The sequence below is a fragment of the Cheilinus undulatus genome, linkage group 5, assembly GCF_018320785.1.
Source record: "Cheilinus undulatus linkage group 5, ASM1832078v1, whole genome shotgun sequence".
In the NCBI taxonomy this organism is placed as follows: domain Eukaryota; kingdom Metazoa; phylum Chordata; class Actinopteri; order Labriformes; family Labridae; genus Cheilinus; species Cheilinus undulatus.
In genome coordinates, this window is record NC_054869.1 from 11,484,803 (window position 1) to 11,508,709 (window position 23,907).

The 23,907-nt window shown below is 39.0% G+C and overlaps 1 protein-coding gene across 4 annotated transcripts in view; it reads right to left on the bottom strand.

The window, feature by feature from the left end:
* ncor2 (nuclear receptor corepressor 2) overlaps window positions 1-23,907 on the bottom strand; it is a 165,219-nt gene that overhangs the window by 120,833 nt on the left and 20,479 nt on the right. For all 4 annotated transcript variants that reach the window (XM_041788206.1, XM_041788207.1, XM_041788208.1 and 1 more), the window contains exons 2-3: window positions 4,436-4,631; window positions 3,536-3,651 (exon numbers count right to left, since the gene is read on the bottom strand). In XM_041788206.1, coding sequence (XP_041644140.1) covers window positions 3,536-3,651; window positions 4,436-4,540 — 221 coding nt within the window. In that variant the 5' untranslated portion in view covers window positions 4,541-4,631. The remainder of the gene's footprint in view (window positions 1-3,535; window positions 3,652-4,435; window positions 4,632-23,907) is intronic.

Sequence of the window (23,907 nt, forward strand, 5' to 3'; positions counted from 1 at the left end):
GGCCACATAATGTTTCTACTGAAAAGAACATAAAGAATTGAATTGTTAAAGAATTAGACATTCTGTTCAGTATTAATCCTATACGTTAGCTTAATATGTCTGCTTTGGGAAGTAATTTAGTTAGTGATGGCTATTAAAAACTTAGTTCGCTGTACTTTTATTTATCTTTCTTCCTTTTATATGTCGTTTTTACTGCTTTACGCGTTGTGTGCTTTACTTTCGATTTGAAAAATACTCCTTTTTTTTTAAAGGCAAAGGAACAAGTTCATCTTCAGTTTTATCAAATGACAACCAGGTAGAGTTTTCTATGGGCAGAGCAAGTATTTAAAACGTAACTAATAGCCAACAACTGTGTTTTTTTGATTGTGGGATGGTCAAAATAGTGATTAAAATTAAATTTATTGAGCAGCTCTAGTTCTCACATCTTTGACAATTTGTTTAATTATAATAAGCCTGCAAATTCCTGCACATCAAGTTCACGGCACTAACATATCAGCAACATTTTGGTAATTTAGTTGATGGTACTTTTTGATACCATCAATCATGAAAAGTAGAAGCTGTATTATTTCAAAACATGTGGTATCAAAATGTGTTAAAAAAAAGGCTAAAACTGTCAAAATATCTGAGAAGCTTACAGCAACAGCAAAAAAAATCAATTTATAAATTAAAAGGGAACAAACATTTAAAGCTGCTGTGTTGGATAACTGTGGTTTCTGGTCAAGACAAAGTGGTATACATGCACACAGTATTTAATCAATTTTTCCTTTAACAGGCTCATGTATTACTACACTGATACCTTGGCAAGAAACATCAGAATCCCTTTACCTAATACAACCTGCTGGCAGAGGTGATAGACTTCAAAAACATCTTAATAAAAACGACCAGGTTTGGCACTTTAGCTCAGTTAATAGTCTTGTGTAACTGGTAAACAAATTCACCTCATTCTAGGTTAAAAGGGATTATAAAACTCTCAATATCATAAATGAGCCAAATACACGTATTTTAGACTATTTGTGCAAATATTCAAAAAGGAAATTAATGCACGGGGCCACATGCTGAGGTCTAAGCACAAGCCTCAAGAATACTACTTCAATATCCATTAACTCCATTATTCACAGTTCACAGATAAATGACAGGAATAATCACAGCTTTTACTCAAACTCATTTTGCATTATCACAGCAGGTTTGTTTGCACCCTGCTCTCTGTTCTGGCCTAAAACGACACCCTGTTAAGCACTCTACTCTGTGTTGTTCTGCCTGCTATAAAATGTACTCTCCTTTTCTCAAGTAGCCTGGGTGATCTCAGGCAGATGGGAAGAGGCGGAGTGACTGAGATAGTGCCTGGAGAAAAGACGGGGATGAAACAAACAACAAGCACAGTGGCTCACCAACGATTATACTGCGGTGGTTTTCTGACCTATAATTAGGGTTAATTTAGAGCAATAACTAAGCAGTACATTTTCCCCTTGTCTTCAGTTCAAGACAACAGAACAGGAGATGAAGCATATGCAGATGAATCCCACTGAAAGAAGATAAAGCCTCTCTTAAAAGGAAAACACATTTCAAAGTCCATTCCAATGCTTATACTTCCAGTCATAATGTGAACGACCCTGAGCTCGCCACAAATGGAGACATGGTGTGCAGAATTACTGAGACTTATGAAAAGACGAGCACACATCTGAGTAGAGAATAGATTGAAGAATTGCCAAGGCCAGAACTACGCTATTCACAGTCTGAATGAGGGGTAGAGAAAGAGCTCCAGACTGGATGCTAAGCTCTGTAAAGGAATGCTGAACACTCGATAGATTTAACTCAAATACTCCCCACCCACGGGCGCCTGCCAGCAAGACCAGCGGTTTATTTCACAGTCTGCACAAAGAAACAAACTCCTGGTTTCCCTTCTTTGATAGTACCACTATTTTAACACCACACTGTAGAAGTTAAACAAGGCATCTGTCTTGCATAAACAGGCTTAATGCAGAGTGACTGCCAAAACAGCGGTGATTGAATGAAGCTAATCAGGAGCTAGTTGAACAGCATGGTGTTTATCTCAATGGGTTTCCACATTAAGGGCTAAGCTAACTGTAAAACAGGACTAGCTCTGTGCCTTACAGTGAAGACCCTAATCCCATTTGATTGATACTTAAAGACTCCGACACAACATGCGATGGCCACACACTGCTACAGAGTCATTCTACCATCTGCTGTCTGCTGTTATGACTCCACTGTGCTCCGGGGGATAAAGGTGCACAATTCATCTGACAGATTTTTCAGAAGACCGTATACAACATATTGTACACATAACAAATGTCTTCCAGCTGATTTCTAGTAAAATCTACCTCTTCAAACTTTAATTCTATCCCTCTTGCATGTTTTAGCATATGCCACAAGTCTTCCATGACAATCAACTGAGGAATAAAAAACATTCTTGTGACTTATCCTCTTCTCCTCTGTGCATCATGTTAAATTCATAGCATTCGCATAAATCATTTAAAAATACTCATCGAGGCTCATCCTTGAAAAAGCATGGCAATATAAATAATAAACATCCTTTGGTAGGAACAAGATTTTTGTCTCCAGAGAGAAAGTACTATACATACAATGCTTTGCCCAACTTATTGTTGGACTATTGAAGATGGCAAAACTGCAAGCTTCATTGCCCTGCAGAGCCGTTTAACACAACATTACAGAGGAATGGCTCGCAGATGCCAATTACATAAGGATTACACTGGGGGAGGGTTAACAGGCAGAGGCTTTAGTAGAATAATACTGCATAAAAATGCAGCCTGCATGACGCTTCCACTGAGCACATTTTGTCCCTCATTCACTGAGCCTTAACAAAGACAAATGCATTAAAAAGTCAAAAGAAGTATTTCCATAAGAATAGAATTTAACAGTTTTAAATTGGTTGATATAAAAAATAAAATATGCAGCTTTAAAAATGTATATAAACAGAAATATCATTTCACAAATCTCCAGAAGAGAAAGATGGCAAAGAAGGATAGAAAGATTTTCCATGTATGCTTATAACAATCAGTCAGGAATATTTCCATGTAGTAATTGTTTACACTTTTTCTGTTACATAATACTGTGCTGTGTGTGCACAGTAAATAACACTGCACAAATAAATGCTGTAATGAAATGCACAATGAAAACACATTGCCAGCTTTAAAATAAACATGTTCCTCTAGAATAGGGTGGAACAATTTTGAAAAAATATAAAAATTGCAATCATTTTGACTTTTTCATACTATTTGTGATATCAAAGAGTGACAGTTTAACATTATTTTTCTACTTTTACTTGAAAAACATTAAATGGTTATTGAAAGAGTATGATGTTTACATGTGAGTTTCTGCAATTTCCTCTTACATCTGTGTGAAATGTGCCCCAGAAATCTCTGCAGCAAAATATTTAAATCAAAATGTTGCTGAAATGGATCTTTGACACACATTTAACCTTAAAGAGACATTGCATCTTCTGCAATTTGAATTACAAATGTTCAGCCCTACTCCTGAGAAAGTCTGGTGAACCTACCTCTCATTTCCAGGCTGAAACTCTGACAGCAAAGACGGCCGGCGGCGGTGGGGCTGGGCCAGGTGAGAGCTGTAGTCCCTGGCATGATGAGAGTGGTAGTCAACCAGTCCCACTTCCTGGAAAGCAAATCATAGAAAATTGTCAGCATGAAATCTACTACTTTATAATACCTCTATCTGAGGAAAGACAAAGACTCAATTTAAACAATAAAAAAAAGTTCAATGTTCCTTTTTCCTGCCTTCTTTCTCATGCAACATCCAGTCCGTTTCATTCCAGCTCTTTATTCTCCCACTGATTCTGTTGTCTCTTACACAAGTGGAGTAACCCATGTAGCTACTGTAAATCTGTGTCTGCCAATCAGGAATTGCAGGACATAGTCTGTCAGCCCTCATCTCCTCCTGAATGTGATGATAAGAGGGAGGGGAAGGATTAACTACAGGTGCAGCTGTGGACATCCTGGGGGGGCAGGCCTTGGATACTCCCGCCAAACGAGAACAAAAAGAGACCTGTGAATACTAGAGGTCACCGAATGAACTCGTACATCAGCTAGAGGCCTCTTCTTTGAAGCAGGACAGCCCTGTCCCCAATATGCAGAGGAAAATAATCTTGATAATTAGGTGATGTGGGTGAAAATAATGGGGGAGGCCTGAATGTGAGTCCACAATGAAAACACGAACTTTCAACTCAAACATCTAATGAGGGAACAGTTCTGTGTGCGCAACACTGCAACCTGGGAATGTTACTGTTGTTAAAACACCAGCGGGGGCCCCTGGGGTCACGCTCTCTGCAGTGGTTCACAGTAATGCCCTGTTTACAAAATATCGGCTGAGTACTCAAAGTTACTTCAAAAAAGCCTTTAAAGTCTCACAAACTACAGGTGGTGCCATTAAAGGCCCTTACCGTGTGTGCCCGCTGCAGCTGTAGAGGTAGAGTGGCGGGGTTTGGCAGGTGCCGCGTGTCCACAGTCCTCCGGCCCGGCGGTACAGACTGGGGGTGAGAGGACATGCTGGCACAGCCGCTTCCTCTACACGCAGGAAGTGGGTGTGGCTCCAGAGGAGATGCCGGGCATTATCGGCTGTTTCTCTTAGGCAGCAACCTGTAGGAAAAAAAGGCAGAATTGTGAACATTTTATACAGCAGGTGAACCACATTACTTGATTTGGCCACCTTCATGACTGCAAAGAACAATGTAGAAAACATTATGCAATTCATGTGTATGTTGCCCAATAACATTTGATGTTTTCTGTCCGGAATAGCAAGAGATGAAGGAGTGTTTTTCTGTCTGCTCCAGATCTGTGAATGTGATCATCTCCCTCCCACAGCTGCTCCCCCCTTCATCACTCAATGTAACAGAGTAAGAGTCCCTGCACCTGCTACACTGAACTGCTCCTCCGTCGCTAACTGAATGGCCCACTGTCCACTCACTGAGGACTCACAGACACACACCAGCCAAGTCAAGCCGCTAGCCTGCAAACCAAAAATACTCTGGGTCTAATGGGGCTTGAGAGCAAACAAAAATAACTCCACGACAGATCAAGATGCAGGCCTTGAGAGTCAGGCACTAGATTTTAACTCCAGCTGACATTATGCAAACCAGAGTGGTCTCACCTACAAGGAGTGTGTCATATATGAATACACTAACATGCAACACATTACACCATACAACAGATGGGAATTTTATGCAACTTCCATATTAAACAAATGCCTTTCATTATTACACAATACTACAGTCAGTGATAGCTGCACATTTCTCAGCAATAACAGCAGCCCCCAAGTCTTTGGAAATAGCCACCTTGTTGACAATTAGTGAGAAACCTTTTTATAATCAACAAAACTTTTCCACTCTTGCTTTTGGATAAGATGGTAGCTTTTTATCTTTTTTTTTTTTTTTTGGAAAAACATTAAATGCCTGCCAATTTCCTTCTTCAAAGTTTGGCTGTAGCACATCACGAGTTATGAATTTCATGATTAGCCAGCTTTCAGCCCCAGTGGATAGGCATCAGCATGACTAACACTGCCAGCACATTAGATCATGAGAGATGTTCTGATATCTTTCTCTTGTTTCTCACCATTTATAATGCACAAATAGTTCTACATTTTAAACGCACCTCTACAAAACTTAAAGCTCACCTACCTTTACAGGGCATTCATTGTTTTTGTTGATACACTGAAAAACCTGGCATGTAAGATGCAATTTGAACAACAGATGTTTTTCATCTCAAAAGTTGGCTGCATCCTACTTGCAGATGTGACCAATATGCTCAGTGTAAAATTCCAAGACATGTGCCACTACCGCCAACCCCAGCCTCCACCATCACACACTGCATACAACCTGACACAATTAAAAATTTGCCCCAGTTAATCATGCATTGACAGCACACTTCACAGCACTTAAAAAGTGACGTCAGCCTGATCTTGTCTCTTAGCATTTTAACAGTTTTTCACCCTCATAGGTCATATTCATGCAGTTATTGAAACGATAAACTGTTGACTAACAAATAGGGATGCACAATGTTTTTTTCTTATTTTACTGCCAAAATATCAGCTGTAAATTAGAAGAAAAATTTCAAAGCAGCTGACATGATAATTCACTTTTTAACCTAATATCTGACCATACTGATATCATGCCAATAACATCATGCATCCCTTGTATAAAAAAAAACACTTATAGAGTGTTATGTTAATTGACAAGACTCCTAAATGAAATAACTGACCAGTGAAGGTGGGCATTATGACTCCCCTTGGTTGGAGTACATGCTTCACAACCATCACTGCTGTTTAAGAGCTCAACTCCTGTAACAGTAGCTAGACGGATTACAAACACCACAAGGCTAAAACTGATGGTACAAAAGAGCTATACTGCTGCACAGAAACTGCATGCTGTGGACTTGAGAATCATCACACAGGAAGATAGTTTCAAACTCATTTCTAGGGATGCATAATGTTGGATTTTTGCCAATATCAGAAATGCCTATTATTCAAAATAATTTTAGCCAAAACAGATAGATATAAACACAACTTTCTCTGTTATAAAAAAAAAAAAAAAAAAACTAAACTGGTATGAAATCAATTCTTCTAATCAAACAGCAAGTTTGCGTAGTGGTTTCCAGAGACAACATGGCGAAGAAATAAAACAGAAAGAAATTCTCAGGTGTTAAAATTCAAATTAGCTGAAGTTCAGACTAGGGCTGAAAGGGTTCCTCAAATTAGTCACGTGATTTGATTAAAAAAAGTCCTCGAGGCAAATTATCTGCCTTAAATCAGTCATGTATACATATACGCCCATGCTGTAATCTTGGACATCACGCCGTGTGTTGCACAGTGTGTTGTGTCTCACACGGACTGCTATTTATGTGGCACAATACACTTGTTTTCGCTATTGCTATAATATAACATGCATGACTTGAGGTGTGAAAATCACCAGGGAAGAGAAGTTGATGCAGTGATGTTTACAGGCACATGTCCTGTGTTACGCAGCCAGAGGCCATGGCTTCATGGAAAACATGGCATTATGCCTGCACCGGTGAACCTACGCAGATGTTCGAGTTTACACGCTGCCTGCATGACTCGCTGGTGTGAGACAGCGCTCAGTTTGTGTCTGCAGATTTCAGGGCATTTCATAAACTTCTCTGATTGACCTAACAGTTTTACAGAAAACCATCAGGTGTCACGATTCAAGTCCTGTTTTGGTGCTTTCCCTCTCTCTCTCTCCCTCTCTTCTGCGTGCACGTTATACATTTAAGTATAAATTAAATTCAGCGCACTGACGTCTTGATAACAGCGTATTTTTCAAAACACTTCAGCATCCCGAACAATTTGATAAGACTTATATTGATAATAAATTGACACCAATTAAATAGAAACACGCTATTGCCACAGACAGACAAAGACAAAGACTCAATAGCTCAAAGTTCATCATCATACAGTCAGGATTCAACAGGTCAAAGAGGCAGCTTTATCCCTTGAAATGTGTTCTCCATGTCAGTAAATGGTCTTAAGGGTCAGATTTTTATGGTGGATGAACTCACAAAAATGAGCAAAAATTAAAAGTGAACACCCTTTGAAAAAATAGACCATACTCCTGTAATCTAAAGGTGCACCTTTCAGACATCATCAGACCACTGTGTGAATGATGAAACTTTATTCTTGATATAATGTAAAACATTGCATTCATGCATAAACTAGAGGATGTTAAAATGATCAAGTGTGCCTTTACTTCAATGAAAAATTGGAGAATAAAAACAAATTACAATAGATAAAATAAAGTGTTGGCACCAAAAAATTCCTGGGAGAGGAGCTCTGAAACCCCAAAATATAGCATAATCTAATTTAATTATCTAACTTCCTGTCCTTGTAACGTTAAGAAATGTAAATTGCCATCAGAACTTCATTGCACTTTGTAAAATACATTTTCTTTAGAGAATCTGTTAATACAGATTTTAAATATAGAAGTAGTTCATTTAAGGGTCCCAGCTTCTTTTCTCATTTTTCTAGTACTAGAATATTTGATTAAACGCCAGAAGAATTGATAGAGTACTCGATTACAAAATGGATCGATTACTGCAGCCCTAGTTCGGACCTAAAACTTTAGTCTTTAGTATAAATTAACACAGCAGACCGGGGTGATATTGGTCGGACAAAACTTTATCGACCAAACAGTCGACAAATCGAATGGAAGCTGTCAGCCTTAGCCGATACTTAACTTTATGAAGAATTATCTGCCAAACCTGATATCATACCAAATATATTAAGCATCCATACTTCTTCCCCTTTGGAGGACAACCAAAAGCAGACTGCATGCTATACTGCTGCAACTTCTATTCCAAATTTTATGTCACTTTCAAATACAGCCCAGATGGATGTCAGATGGTGGCGATTCTGCCTACCATGTTAACCAAGTTGTGTATGACTAACTGCAAATATTAAATGTCATTAAGTAGATGTATTGTTTTAATTATGTGGAGCATGTCAGAAATTCAAAGGTACTGTCTAAACTTTATATACAGAAAGGTACCATTTATGATAACTGGACATAAAATACTTACACCCAATAAATTAATTGAAAACAACGTCCAAAACTTAACTCGTCGTGTGTCTAAAAAACACTATGTTGTAACTTATTCTCGAGGTTATTCTGCTCACAGAAAGTGAAAAAAAACTCAATAAAAAAAGAGTTATAGCCAAATTGAAATAAAATGTTCCAGTACTGTTAAGACTGGAAATAATGCTGGAGAGGAGAATAGCGAAAAATGGAAACGGACCTATGAATATAACATAAAACTCTTGTTTCGTCAGTGTTGAGCATTGGTCATCTTGTTATGCAGCTGCCTCACTCAGACACTCTAAAGCCTGTGATAGTAGTCAGTAGTACTCTTGACATGTTTTTCTGACTCCTGCCAACAAAGAAATTAGGACTCCTGCCATTTCTCCTGGCCTCTGACTGAAGAGGCCTCTCTCTCTCTCATAGCTCGTGTTTCAGCGCTGTGAGTGGCACACAACCGTGAGCAGACTGGCAGAAATATGGGCTCTTAACATGGCACCGACCGATCAAAATCTTGACAAGATTGTAGAGTGCTCTAAAGGCAAAGTGATTCATTAATAGAATGGGAAAGCCACCAGGACTGCCAGAACCTCACAAAAAGTGCACACATTCAGTTTTACAGATAAGAAGGAAGAAGATTTAACACTGGAGTTAAGTGCTGGCTCATACAGATAGAAGTAATTACCATAATTAATTAACCAAAACAGGACTGTTAGAGTAGCTAACCCTCGAGAATCGGCTCAGGTGTATCATCCCTGCTTTTGCAGATTTGATTATTAGCCTTAATATTATAACTATCCAAGGTAGATTGGCCACAAGCTAAGTGAGTTAGAAATAATGGGATATACTCTTGTGAATGACACAAGTTTGCATTGTGGCATCCTAGCATCCTGATTTTCATTTTAAAAATGGTTTATTTGCAATCTCTGGGAAAAGCACCACACTACCCACTAGGGTTGAACGATTTGGAGAAATAATCTAATTGTGTTTTATATGTGTTCATAATGTAATGTAATGCAACATCTCTCCTGCAAAAAGTTTTAAACAGGTATTTTGACACAAATTTCAGTTGAAAGAAATACTGCACATTCTGCAATTTGAAAATTGCAGCAGGCCAAATTGCGATTTAATCTAATTCTCGATTAATTGCCCAGCCCTACTACCCACAGTACTAGAATGTCATGGCAGCATTTGACTAGTAGCTGCTACCACTAGAGATCATTTTCAGCTGAAAAAATGGTTCAGGGGTTCATTTATGAGAAGCAGAATTTCTTTTTGTGTAATGAAATTTTTTTTAACCAACTAATATAAAGTATGTGTGTTGGGGTGTATTGTCCTCAGGGGGCTTCTTCAATTTATTGACGTAATTTTATTTTGATGACAAAATAAAATCTAAATGCTGTCCTTGATGCTGTGTAGAATAATGGAATTTACTTTGACATTGTAGTAAAGTAAAAGTAATGTTTACTGTCCTTGGTTTAATGACAACCTCTCTCAATCCAGATTATTATGATTTTCAACAATTTGGACCAGATAAGCAGATGTTCTTATTCTACAGCAGTGGAGTTCATTGGCATTAAACATACTGTATGTAAAAGTCTCCTACCAGGGGGCTCTCAATCAAAATTACACAGTATGATGAGGACAGATCAGCTTTGCCCTCTCCCGCCTCACTTCTTCTTTTGAACTAAGGACTGTTCAAAACAAATGGCGCCTCATCTGGCGTATTAACTACACAGATAACCAAAGTTTTGTTATCATTTCCAAACTACACTAATGAAAGAGAAATTCACTAAAAAGGCAACTTTCACATTCGTGCTGAAAGCAGTCCCAGTACACACGTGTACTGGAGGTGATTCTAAAGCACATGTGCATCCTTGGACCATTTCCAGCGCCCGGGTGGGCACTACTGATCAGTACTGGTCTTAACTCGTAGGAAATGCGTGTCCGTGTCTGTTACGCCTTCGTTCCACAACGCCGTTCTGTATGAAAGTGACTGTTCCGCAAGAGGGGGGTCGATCTTGCCCCACCTCTGATCCGGATTGAGAGGTAGTGTCAGAGCCGTAACAGACTTTTCCGCAATGAGAGTGAAAGGACGTCATGGCATTCCACAACGGCAAGTGTGCACTGCTGTCTCCACAAATGGCAAAAAGTCAAAATTATTGCGATTTTAAGCATTTTGCAATACAGTGAGTACTGCCATACCATATATTGCGATATATTTCGATCTATACCGTATTTTCAACTGTTCAGTTAATTTAACATTAGTCTTGCCCTCATGTTTGCCGTATTTACAAAGTATTTTATTTTCATGCAGCACTTCTTGCAAACCCCATGTGTCATGTCCATCTCATTCGTGCCCTGCCTGCATTCCTAATGTCATTCCCCTGGTGCTGCCATGTTGTACTAACTTTCTCCTGCTCTATGACCGTCACCTCTGCTGACCTCACTGGACAAACAATTGTCCAAATAATTGTTTTTATTTTTCCATTATCATTGACTTCAGTTAATATCAGCAATTAATTTGAAAAAAAAAAACGATACTTGGTGGACAAGACAATATGATATATCACCAGACAAAATATCGCAATACTATGCAGTATCGATTTTTTCTGCCACCTCTACTGTTTACAACTTTAGCATGCATACATCATTGCACTTTAACACAATAAACTTTAATGTTAGTTATTTTTGGTCAAAAACAAAGCAAAGCAACACTTAATGTCTAACTAATGGGTTCAGGTGTCCCCTGTGCAGATGTTTGGTCTTTTAATCATTTTGAGGAGAAACCGCTAACAATCTCAAACTCCTCTGGATCAGCTGCTCAGTTGTTGTACTGAGCTAATGATTGTGCAATCTAAAGCTTGTGTTGATGAAACAATGGTGGTGCAAGCTAATGCTTTTTTTTGCACAATCTTGGAGACCAAAAAGGGAAAAAAAAAATTCTGACTAATATTCACATATGTACAAAGAAGTGCTTTTCGTAGCAGTTCCTGTCTGCAGTGACGCAGGGGGCCAAGTCACAGACTCTCTTTCTCTCCATTATTAGCTTATTCTTGCCATCTCATCCAGGATATGTACAGCCCAGTTTGTAGTGATGCACAATAACTATTTTTTTGAACCGATACCAATAACCGATAATTTCCTACTCCTGATGGCCGATAACCGATAATAACCGATAAATTTTTTTCAATTGTTGATTTAACAAAATAAGTTTATTTGATGTGTTTATGCACATCTGGGGGTAAGAAGGGGTTAATATGTAGTGAGCAAAGATATTTATAACTAATTTTAACTAATATCACTCGTGTTTTTCAAAAAACAAAGTACTATTCTGACTTAATAACTGTTATTATAGTTAACTATTTTTAGTTAAACATTTGTGTACCAAGTACAGCATACACAAACAACTGACATAGGTTTTCCCCCATACAACCAAATGATAACAGGCTGTTGTGCTTAACAAATGGAGATATTTGGGGGTCTGGGTTTTTTTTTTTTTCTTTTTTGCTTAAGCCAGAATTAAAGCAAGCTGATGTTTTACATAAAGATTAAAAATATGCACTGACATAAGTCATATCAGAGATAGGTTAAGAATGTGAAGTCCACCGTGGTCTAACTGAATGAAACCATGTCAAACAGAGCAGGCAGATATACGTCTATGAAAGTAGCGATGGATCAGGAGACTGTCAGACTGATTTTGTTATTATAACGTTGCGCCTTTTGGCTCTGGCAAGCTTTCTGCACTTTTCAATGCCTGCTTAGGATCAGAGCTCTGCTGACTCGGTCCTGATTGCCTGCGGCTGAGGCTAGTGGCTGCTGCTGCTTCATTTTAATGTCGTTAGGATGATGACTATAAGTGACTTATAAGATCCGTCAAGGACTTCTTTGTACTCTTTGCGACCTTTGCAGGGCAAATTCTACACACACAGTTCTGTTATCCTCTCCATAAATACTGAATAATGCCACCGTGTTGTTAGCATTTTAGCACAGGGGCTGCTGCTTCCTCTTCTTCGCTGGTACTTTAACAAAGGGTCGTGTACTGCGGCGCCACCTGCTGTTTCAGAATGTGTAGTCTCCTGTCCTTCACATATATGTTATCAGGACTCGTCGTCATGTTATCGGACCGATAAGTATGACATTATAATTTCCTGTTATCTGCCCAATAGTTATCGTGCACCCCTACCAGTTTGTCAAACTATTAGGTGACAATGAGATAGCCTGCCATTGGTTTTCAAAGCCTGTCAAAAAGTATCGTAGGATTAATGGCAGTTAGCATACCAAGTAAGCAGGATAAAAGCGGTCAACATCAGAATTACTGGTGTGGATACAATCTTTAAATACCCCAGAAAGTCACCAAAGTAAATGGCTGCGATTTATGGTTTAGAAGTTACTTAATTTAAAATAGCCTGTGTTTCTTCTTGATGTATATTACAACGTTGATCTCGGAGGGTTAACACAGTATGACAGAATTTTTTTTAACCTGTTTGTCAAAGAAAAAGACATTCAGCAAATCTAACATGGATGCCTTTAAATTATGTAATACTAGCTTGCTTGCACTAATTCCATGGCAGCTATTTATACTGGTAGGGATAGTTCCTCCTAGTTCCTCAAAATTTCTTACCTATAGAGGTATTCAGTGCTTGCCTTTGCGTAAGTCATAAAAACAGCACTCATAAACAGAAATCTCCCAATACAAGAAGCTAACCTACATTACTGACATGGTAAAACACATAGTGGAGTGCCAGTGTGCCAGTCTTTTTTGTCTGACTCTAGTTTGGACTCTTTTGGGAGTACAAAGAGAGCCACTATCTGCCCTTCCTTCCTGCTCGACTGTCACAAACACAAAGTGTCACTTGATTTCTGTTACGCAAAGGGCTCTATTACCAACAGCTGAACATTGCTCTGGCTTTAAGCAACAGAGGAGCTCTGTAAACACTGGCTCAAAGAGGCCATGAGATAGGGAAACGCTGCTGATATTCTCACACTGATGCGGGACTTTGTCTGTGTTGAGTAGTCAAAACTGTTGCTTCAAATGTTATCAAGTAACTGGAGCGTGCTCATCTTTGGTCTGATAAAATCTGGATAAACAGACCGCACAAAGTAGACCAACCTCACTGCTGGTGAAATGCTATATAATATTGACAAAGGATGCAATGTGCAGGAAAAGAGTTGAGAAAAAGAAAGAGGGTGAGATAAGCCATCCTCCATGGAAGCCTCTCTTTGATGACCGTCCAGTCCGGGGAGATTTCCCTGAGAAGGACAAAAACAAATCTGAAGGCAGTCACAAGATCTGGCCAGGACAAAAAAAAAAAAAAAAAAAAAAAAAAAACCTGAATCAAGACGAGAGAGGCCGACACAATGAGAGAGCTTTGACATAAACTTTGAGGCGAGGGGGCCTTCCAGACAGGAGGCTAAACACATGCACTGGCACTGCTACAGACACCCACAGGCAAGTCGTTGGCTCACAGCCAGCACTGCGAATGAACTCGCTCACCTCACTCCAGCGTGCTGTCCTTCTCCCCCCTCTCTTTTGCTTTCGTCTTCTGCACAGAGTAGAGCGGGCCCCAGTCTTCAGCGGTGCAAGCCAATATTTCATCCTCTTACCCCTCCACCCACCCTCCCTCCTTCCCCTCCCCATTTTAGGAATGGCTGTGGAAATACTCGCACAGAGCACACAGACGGCTTCCCGCCTGCCAAGGAGAGCAGGAGGCTGACTTCAAACAACAGTTTAATTCTCCTGACATAAACAGTTCATCAAATCTCTGTCTGGTCCGACTTGGTGGCTTGACATTGAAGCTCTAAAAGACAGAACAAGGGATTCAACAGCTTGTAACATATTTTTGTGAAGCGCCTTAATAGCGCAGCTTGGACACTGATAGAAACAAGAGAGCCATGAATAGAAAATCTGCCTAAAAGCAATAATTTACAGTTAATTTAAGCCCATGAAAATAATTTCACACACAAACAATCACATTAGGGTACTGGGCTGTCAGCAGCAACTTCTGCAATTATTATGACAGCCAAATGAGAAGCTGGCTTTGTTCAAATGCATGCAGCTGGTATGAAAAAGGCAGATGAGTGAACAGCAATGTGAATAAAGCTCGGTCTGGGAACAACATCAGAAGTCTATAAAGCAGAGCCCAAAGAGCTGAGCTTCGGGGAGGGGGCTGCTAGGACTCTCAGCCTAGGAATGTGGCACCCTGTCAGGTCTCATAAGGATTTATCTCCCTGGAGCCTCATTACCAAAGGGCACCGGACAAGGAGGCTGTCGCTCACTCACCCTCAACATCAATATGGAAGTACTCAACATCACCATACATACATGCAAAGCTACACTTAAAGATTAATCATCAAATGACTTCTATCTTACTTACAGCATGGGTGGTCCACATCAATTTCTGAGATGTAAACATAAGAAACGCTCTACATCATACCCAAAACATCTCATCAGTTAAGTACAGTATTTTTCATTAAGACTCATGATCCTTTCCAGCAATGCTTGAACAGACAGTAGGTATTAAGACATCTTAATCTTTAGGAACCTCCACATTGGCTTCAACCCTCATCTCCACATGTTCATTTCTCCAATCCCAAGCTCCCTCTCCTCACCCGTTCACCCAAATTGAACATGAAAAACAAAGCTCTTACAATTAATCCAGTGAAGCTTCAGTGTTTGAGACCCAAGAGGTTTATTAAGGTCAGGGATCAGAAACAAGGGTAATCTGTGTGGTAAACAAGCCATTTGGTAATCACCGTTTCTCAGCAATGATCCAGCAGAAACACTTTCCTACCTTCCTTTTTCATGTTACCTAACATTAGGGCTGCGTGATATATGGAGTTTTTAAGAAGACATATGTCAGTATTTTCAAGCAAGACATAGGATAAGACAATATTGTTCATATCAATAAGGTCCCTGTTGACCCATAAAAAACATACAGCTAGTTAATTCTTATGCCATTGTTAATGTACATGTTGGCTAAGCATGTGCTCAAAAATTCAATATGGCAGTAGGGATGGGAAGTATTCATTTTTTAATACCACCAAACCCACCAAAAGTTTACTATGATATACGGTATTACTGTCAGGTGTTTAAACAAGCACGCCCAGTACAGCAAACAGAGCGCGCCTCTAGAAGCGCTTCATTCATCGAGTAAGAAAAACAACGTTCATAAGGCGGTGTTTACAATGATTTACTGTTGACACACAAAATGTAAGTGACCACCTTTTGCCAAAGCCCAATGGGAATTCCGTCATCACTTTTATTTAAGATTTACTTTTTGGGCTTTTTGTGTTTTTACTGATAGAGGAAGACAGTAGATAGAGTCAGAAATATGGATGAGAGAGTGGGGAAAGAAATGCAGGAAAGTGGCACAGTCCATATTCTAACCTGGGCCGCCAGCGTACATGGGGCATGCCCCAAACCACTAGGCTATCTGCGCCCCCTGTCATCACTTTTACAGCATCTTCACACACAGGTAGTGGTGCTGCTGTTGAAAATGGACACATATACTCAAGGCATACATTACAAATGTGAACTCATTACACAGTATCATCTTCGTGACGGTAAATAAAGCAATGCCGTGGCAATTTTTAAAACCCTTGAAAACCGTATTACCTTCCATTTCTATGTGGTATATGATTTCAGGTTTCTTGCTGATACATGTATTGATACAGATGTTACAGAGTCCATATGACTGCAAATGCCATTAAGGCAGGTTAGATTAGATTAGATTAGATTAGATTAGATTAGCTACTGCAGTGAATAGGGAATGTTGATAATTCAAAATCAACATGTATGACACAAAGTATTGTATTAAGGGAAGTACCTTGTCCTAATGTTGACATTGTGTAGCTTGTTATTCATAAAAGTGCCTGTGTGACCTTTGGCATTTGGCCATTGACATTTAACTGATATTTTTGTATTTAGTTGCAGAAAACAAGTAAAAATTTCATACCTGGTATTGAGAAAATAAGGATGTGAGTTTTGATCAACATCACCTAGCCCTACCCTACATGTTTGTTAGTTAAATGATAATGATGTTTTCAATAACGCTAAAAAAACCTAAACTACCTTGCGATGTCTGGTACTATGCTTGGTGATATTTTCTAAATAAAAGCTGAGAAAAAGCCTCACTCTTTCATCAGTCAGTACCCTGCATGAAATACTGCATGGCAGCATGCATACATGGATGAGGCTGGTTATACACACATTATGTAGGTACAGGGTGATTCAACTCAGAAGCAAGATGAAATGCACTTAATACAACACAGAACTTCATTGAATCACAAGGTTTTGACCTGAGGTCTGCTTTAGTTGGAGGTCTTAAGAGTTCTTCATCACCTCAAGAAGTCCTGATCAAAACTCTGTTCTTAACATTATGCAAATCTGCAGGTATATTATCTTTTTCAAGCATGCACACATGCCATACTGCATGAAGCTCTCCAACAAATCATACACACTAAAACAAAACAAAACAAATCATACACTGTTTTTGTTTTCTGTGTCCTATCGGTAATATAGTCCATCCATGGTTACAGACCAAGTCTAGCATTTAATAAGAGCAAACAGCTAATTGATCGCTGTCCTGAATGTGTGGGTCATCTGCCTGTAAACACACACACACACACACACACAAAGCGTAGCTATTTACAAAGATAATGTCACATGGATGCTAAAAAGGCAGATGATTGGATCAAGAGGAGGCTTCTGCAACCACAAATATCCAGAGCATCTGTGTCTTCAGATAAAAATAGATCCAAATGATAAACATCATTACACTTGACTGTAATTGTACACTGCATGAAACTGGTGAAATTTTCTGCATTTTGTCCAAGACCAATTTTTCCTGAGTACACTGAGTCAGACAAAGCCAGACAGTTTGGTTACACATGTAATGCTGATTGAAGTTGAATATTACAGCCTGAAGTATTGTGTGCAGTGCATGAGTCATAAAAAGACACTTGAAGAATGATGGCCATGTCAAGCACTTCAGTACTTAAGAATGAGTGCTCAGTTTAAACTTTAATGCCTACAAAAACAACTCGATAGAACCAAAAGAAACAGCAAAGTAAAGAGGAAAAAATCAAAGTACAACAGCCATCACAAAAGTGATTCCAAGTATGGTTGAATTAATTGTTGCACAAAAGCAGGAAGACACTAAAATCTACCTAACCACATTAGTTTACATTGCACAGCAAAAATAACCAACGCAATGCTGAGAAGGCAGAAAGATGTTTTCCTGGTATACAGAGACAGCCACACTAATGCTAAAAAGAGGAAGACAACATATGATTAATATAGTGCACGGGTCATTATGCATGCTCTTGTACTGACTGTATGTTTTAAACTTTAAGCACTGAAGATACATCAACACAACTTAAGCTGGGTACATAGATAACAGTGCAGATTTTGGGCCTGATTCACCCCTCCAAACCAAAATCAGCAACACCCTGATTATCTAATGGTTTTACACACTATCTTGCTAGATTTTCCTATGGTGTGTTTAGAGTGATTTTACCCTCCCTGGTCTGCTCGGAAATCAATAGGGGGTGCTTTGATTTGAAACACATTAAACTCTGTGGATTACCAGGTGGCTAAGACATAACTTTAGTTTTTTTTTTTGTTTGTTTGTTTGTTTGTTTGTTTTTTTTACTCAGAAGTCATGTTTGACCATGCAAGATTTTTAAGTTTTGAGGGTGGAGACTGTTGTTGAGCAGTATCTCTTAGTGTGTGGTGTGCTGTGTAAGTCAAATCGGTTAAATTTGTCATTATTTGTCATCAATTTTGGGTTTAGTCTGCGCAAGGCTTTAGATTTTGTGGGAGAAATTGCAAAAATATCTTAACCAATGTCCCACAACCATTTAAGTCAAACACGCAGCAAGAGAATGAGTTACTAAGAAGATAATTCAAATGTAAGGCGACAGAGTCGACCCGTAAGAGGCAGTGGGTGATATAAATATTACCTGTGTGCACAGCAGACTTGATATATAGTACAGCTCCTGGCAGGCAGGTGGCTTACGCGTTGCTTTAAGTATTAAACAGTAAAATTAAATCTTGACATGTCGAGCTGATCTTGCTTCATCCTTTAGTTTCAGACAGGATATCAGCAGTCACAACACACACGAAGACACTGTGAGAAAAGAGTGAACACCCAGTCAACTCTGGCACAGCTATAATTTGTCTGAAAGAAAGAGGAAGAATCATGTCTGTAAACCACAGCCTGTCACACCTTTCTTTGAATCTGACACAGCGGCACACTTCCTAACAAGTTAACGGCAGTATGATTAGTGTGAGGGATACACCTGCAGACACAAGCCAGGAGAAGAAAAAAACAAAGAAAAGGGAAACTGAAAATGGAAGTAGCAGGAATGAATGATGTTAAAATGTAGAACATACAGCTCTGATGTTCACTCTCTTTACCTTTTTCATACATTTTGTAAACCCCAGCAGTATCAGCATAAAGCCAAATGACAGAGTATGGGAACTCAATGTTTAGCCTTTTCTTCTTTCTATAAGTGTTGGGCAATTAATCCAGTTTCATTTTCATTTAGGATTTTGGCTTCCCAGATCACAAAAATAAGATGATGCAGATATAACAATTATTGTGTGCTGCATGGTGTGTTGTGCTTGCTTCGTCTATAGGTTTTGTCATGTGCGGTAAATGGAGCACACCCTCTTTTCCTTATTAGCACAGCACGTGTGTGCCTGGCCCCTCCCACCTAAACAGCTCTCTCTTTAATTCAAGTGAGGAGCAGAAGGAGCCACAGCACAGTAATTTAGCTAGTTTGAAAAGCAAAAGAGCTAAAAAAGATGGGGAAAAGGCATCCGTTGGTAAACAAACAAGGTACAACAACCTCAGTTGTGTGGAACCCAGTGTTTCTGATCAATCACCTAGACCTTGGTGCCCCACCATGGTCTAACTATTTTCTATGACGATAGTCGAATCTGTCCCATCAATGTTACATTTTCATAAAGCTGACATCCCATTGGCCTGTTAGGCAGTGAACCCATACGCACTTGAGCTGTGCAGTGCAGACAGAGAACAAATACTCTGCACTGTGAGTTACAGATACAGGGAAGTGGAGACGAAGCCTTAAAATATTACAGGCAAAACACCAAACTTTCCCTGCACTTGTTCCTCTGTGCCTTACATCAACGTAGGATCTGTGTATCCATGGTGATTCATGCACGTGCTCGGGCTGTGCAGCAATTTATACTGATTTAATAAATATTCCAGAAATACTCTCTTCCTAAGTAACAAAACTTCTGCATGCAAGTGTTCAACTTAGAAGACTGAGCTTCAATCAGACCTCTCATCACTTACATGAAGTATCATTTTAGTATTAAAGCAGATTTAAACATGTTATAAAGTCTTTATACTCACAAATAACAACTGACTAATAACTGAGGCAGAGTGAGGGAGAGGCAGTCATGCCAAAGATTTTCTGTTCTAGCTGTGTGAAACAGTCTCTGATTTTAGTCATTTGTTATATGATTTATAATTCCTTCATTCCTCTTTATCCTCAGGTCAGTCCAGGTAAAAATGAAAACTGGAATCAACCAATCAAATTAGTAATCAGTAAACCTCTGATTTAATTACTACAAAAGCACACAGTTGATTCAAGACAAAATTTTCATAGATATGGCTCTTAATTTTGCTTTCAAAGTGCACAAAATCAATGCATTTACCTTAAAAATGTTGAAATTGTTCTCCAAGGGGAGCAAGCCCCTGGACATTCCTACACAGTTCAGAGACTCCTCACCATACTCTCCTAAAATCCTGTGGAAAAAACTGGAACCACTACAGTTTTGAGGAGTCACACCTGGAACAATGCAAAATAACTGACACAATTTACTTTTGAAATTATGCTTTACTTAGATTGTGGTAGTCTAGTTTTAGTCAATAAAAACTCCAAAACATTTTAGTCTAGTTTTAGTCCTTAAAAGGTCTTACAATTTTAGTCTTTACTTTTAGTCCAAACATTTATTCTCTTGCCTAAATCTGGTTCCAAACCATGGTAGTGTGTTCCATGCACCCTGTCAAACCTGGGGTCCCTGCTTTCTACTGCTAAGAGGCAAAAGAGATACAGATGAATTGTTTCTGACAGATTTACCCACAGTGGAGAGATATCATGGATTTTTGATGTCCAACCAAAACAAATCATTAAGGAAAAAAGGCTGTCAACAAACATTTTTGTCATAGATTTAGTCAATTAACACTGTACCACATACAGTTGAAAATCTGAGATTGTATTTTTTTAAAAGCATTTGCCATGAACAAACATTTTGACAACCTTTACTGGCCAAAATATTCTTCAGGAGTACACTTGAATCATATCTGAAAAAGGAAATCTTAGTCGTAATCAATGCTCTCTACTATATTTTTCTATTCAAGGTAATACAAAAATCTTTGAGATAACAAAACACCTATAATATGATTTCTATTGCCCTTGATAGGACTGGCATTATTAGAGAGTCAAATTCAGCATGATGGCAACGTAGATCACCTAATTTAATTCAGTTGTGACAGAATTTGTGAACAGTCTATTTCTCTCACATCTTATTTTTGGTTGTACTCAAACTGCAGTACATTCTTCTCCAAAGCCAAGAAAAAAGCAGGCAAACTGAACTGAACCTCAGAGTTTTGGGATCAGTGTTTATTTATCACAGCATTAGTACCTTAAAATGTTGAAAATGGGGAATTAAGAAGGATTAATCCTTCCAAAACGGATCAGGCTTTCAATCGTTCCATTTTCACAACAGTAACAGTAAAACATCTTATAGCCTGGATTGCAGCATAAGCCACTAACCCTTTGCTAATGCTGCACAGCGGTGAGTGAGGGCTGCACCAGATAACTTTATCAAGCCAACTGTTACAGGGGGGTGTGGGGTAGATTAGTCTATGGGCTCTGATATGATGCATACACCTCTAAATATCCATAGCGTAAAACATTACCAGATAATAATTAACAAAATGATGGCACTTCACAGTCTATTTAAAGCAGTAATTCTGAATTTAGCTTGGAGTTGACAATGTTATTAATTTTGAATAGGTTAAATGGCAATATTACAAGAGACAAAACTCTGACCTCAGGCTCAACAGAACAGGTTTCACCTCTACTCTCACTCTCGGGTTCAATCCTAGGGTCCTAGTAACATTACAAAAAAACAATAGTTAAAGAAAAGATCAGTAACTCACTGCAAAGCCAGTATACTAAACAGAACTATGATTTTGAGTAGTTATTGAATAAAACTTTCTTTCAACTTAAATATGCATTTTCACTGCAATACTGAACATTATGTGAAGAGGTTAATAAAAGAGGAGTAAATAGAAGGCACAGTCATGAGGATGTAATGGTTAAACAAAGCAGCTCATGTCAGTATTTGTAAAGTCTGCCGAAAAAGATTGGGTTAAATGAAAAGGCTGAGGGATGATGTTCAGTATAAAAAGCTGACAATTCAAACCACCCATTGTGCAGTAATTTTGTCGATCTGATCACTGTGCTCTTTTTAGTCAAATCACTGTACAGAACAGAACAGAGGAGGAGAGTATGACCGCTTTAAACTGTTTAAAAACCATGTTTTAAACCAAGATCACCATACCAAAAACGTTACTGTGAAAAAGAGGGGTTACTGAAACACAGAGAAGTGTAACAACAAGATTGTATGACTATTTTACATTTTCATGCTGCAGCATCTCAGCCTTGGTACATGTTAATAGGGATTTAACAACTTGGATTGATGACCTACAGTTTTAACTCTTTCCGCTTAAAAATGCTGATGTAGATTTGAGTCAAACAATATGAGATAGGACATGTAAGGCTGCATTTGTACTGCAGGCTAAGGGGAACAGAGTCTAAGCCATTTGCTCTGACATGATTCAGATCTATCTTTTTAAGTTAAAATAGCACATGTCACACAGAATCTGATCTTTTCAAACTGGATTTGGGTCACTTCCTTGCGTAGATCTAAATCAGATAGATCTTTTGCAATGCAAATTCAGGCTGAGAGAAAAAAACATTTAAGGGGACACATTATGCAAAAATCACTTTTCCAGGTTTTTCTAACAAAAATATGTGCCCCTGGCATGTCCACAATCCCCTCAAGTACTAGAAAATCCCCCCCCCCTTTCAGAAAATGTGTGCTCAAACAAGCCGTTCTCAGATTTCCCCTCGTGACGTCATGTGGGGAGTTAGCACTGCCCCATGTTCAATTGGCCCTCCCCGCTTGGAAGAAAATTCTGCCCTCCTCTCCAGATCCTCCTCTAAGCTGGCAGCTGACAGGAGGTTCAGGAGAGCCACATCCATCAAGCCACACTGATTTCCTGAGAGGGGAGGAGTTAGGGGCGGAGTCAGACAACTCAGTAACGTTTAAAGCCACAGACACAGAAACAGCTTGTTTTGAGCAGCGCTGACACAGGGGATTTATAAACATGCAAAAATCCAGTACCTGATTGTTTTTTTAGCAACAGACTCTGCAGGCATGTTTTGGGGACCTCTGAGACCAATATAAATTTGCTTTAAAAAGGTAAAATATGTCCCTTTTAAACACAACTACAAAGCTGCAGTGACAAATGTGAGAGAAACTCATTTAAATGCACAAATTAAGGTTTAAAAAAACCCCACTTATTTATTAGTGCGCAGCAGATCTGAATTTTATCAGATAAGTGGTGAGTCTGACAATTTAAGAAGTAATATTTCAGCTGCGGTTCCAACAGTAGCCTATACAGAGCAAAATAGGATGAATATAAAATAAATAAAACCACAATTGGAAGCAGTAAGCAGGCTTCATTTTATATCCAGCATATAGCCCTCTGTGCTTTCATTAGTCTCCAGTTTAGCCTGATAACTACAAAGCTTTATTAATTTTTTCAACAATTAAACATTTAAATGAAAATTAATAACAGTAGCATTAAGTGTTTGCTGTTCTCTCTATCCTTCTTCCACTCTTACAATTAGCTCACACAGCTCTTTATGGGGGATCTGACGATTATTTAACAGAGTTTCATAGTGGTACATTTCTTAAGCTCGACCCTAACCTGCTGGATTCCTAAGTGAGAAGCGAACCACCTTTCCAGCACAGGAAACTCAGAGTTAACCCTGAAGTTACCTCAGTAACTGTAAATAACCCTTCTTTACACTGTCTTGTGTGTAGCATATTAGTTGTTGTTCTTTTGTGTATGCAGGTCAATCCAGGACCACGTCCAATGCCCAACTGAGTCTGACACCAGGCCATGTTTAAACAGATATGTGAGCAAAAAATCCAATCTGGGGGCACAGGTGACAGAGTGGATGGGGCGCGCGCCCCATGTGCGCGGGCAGCCCGGGTT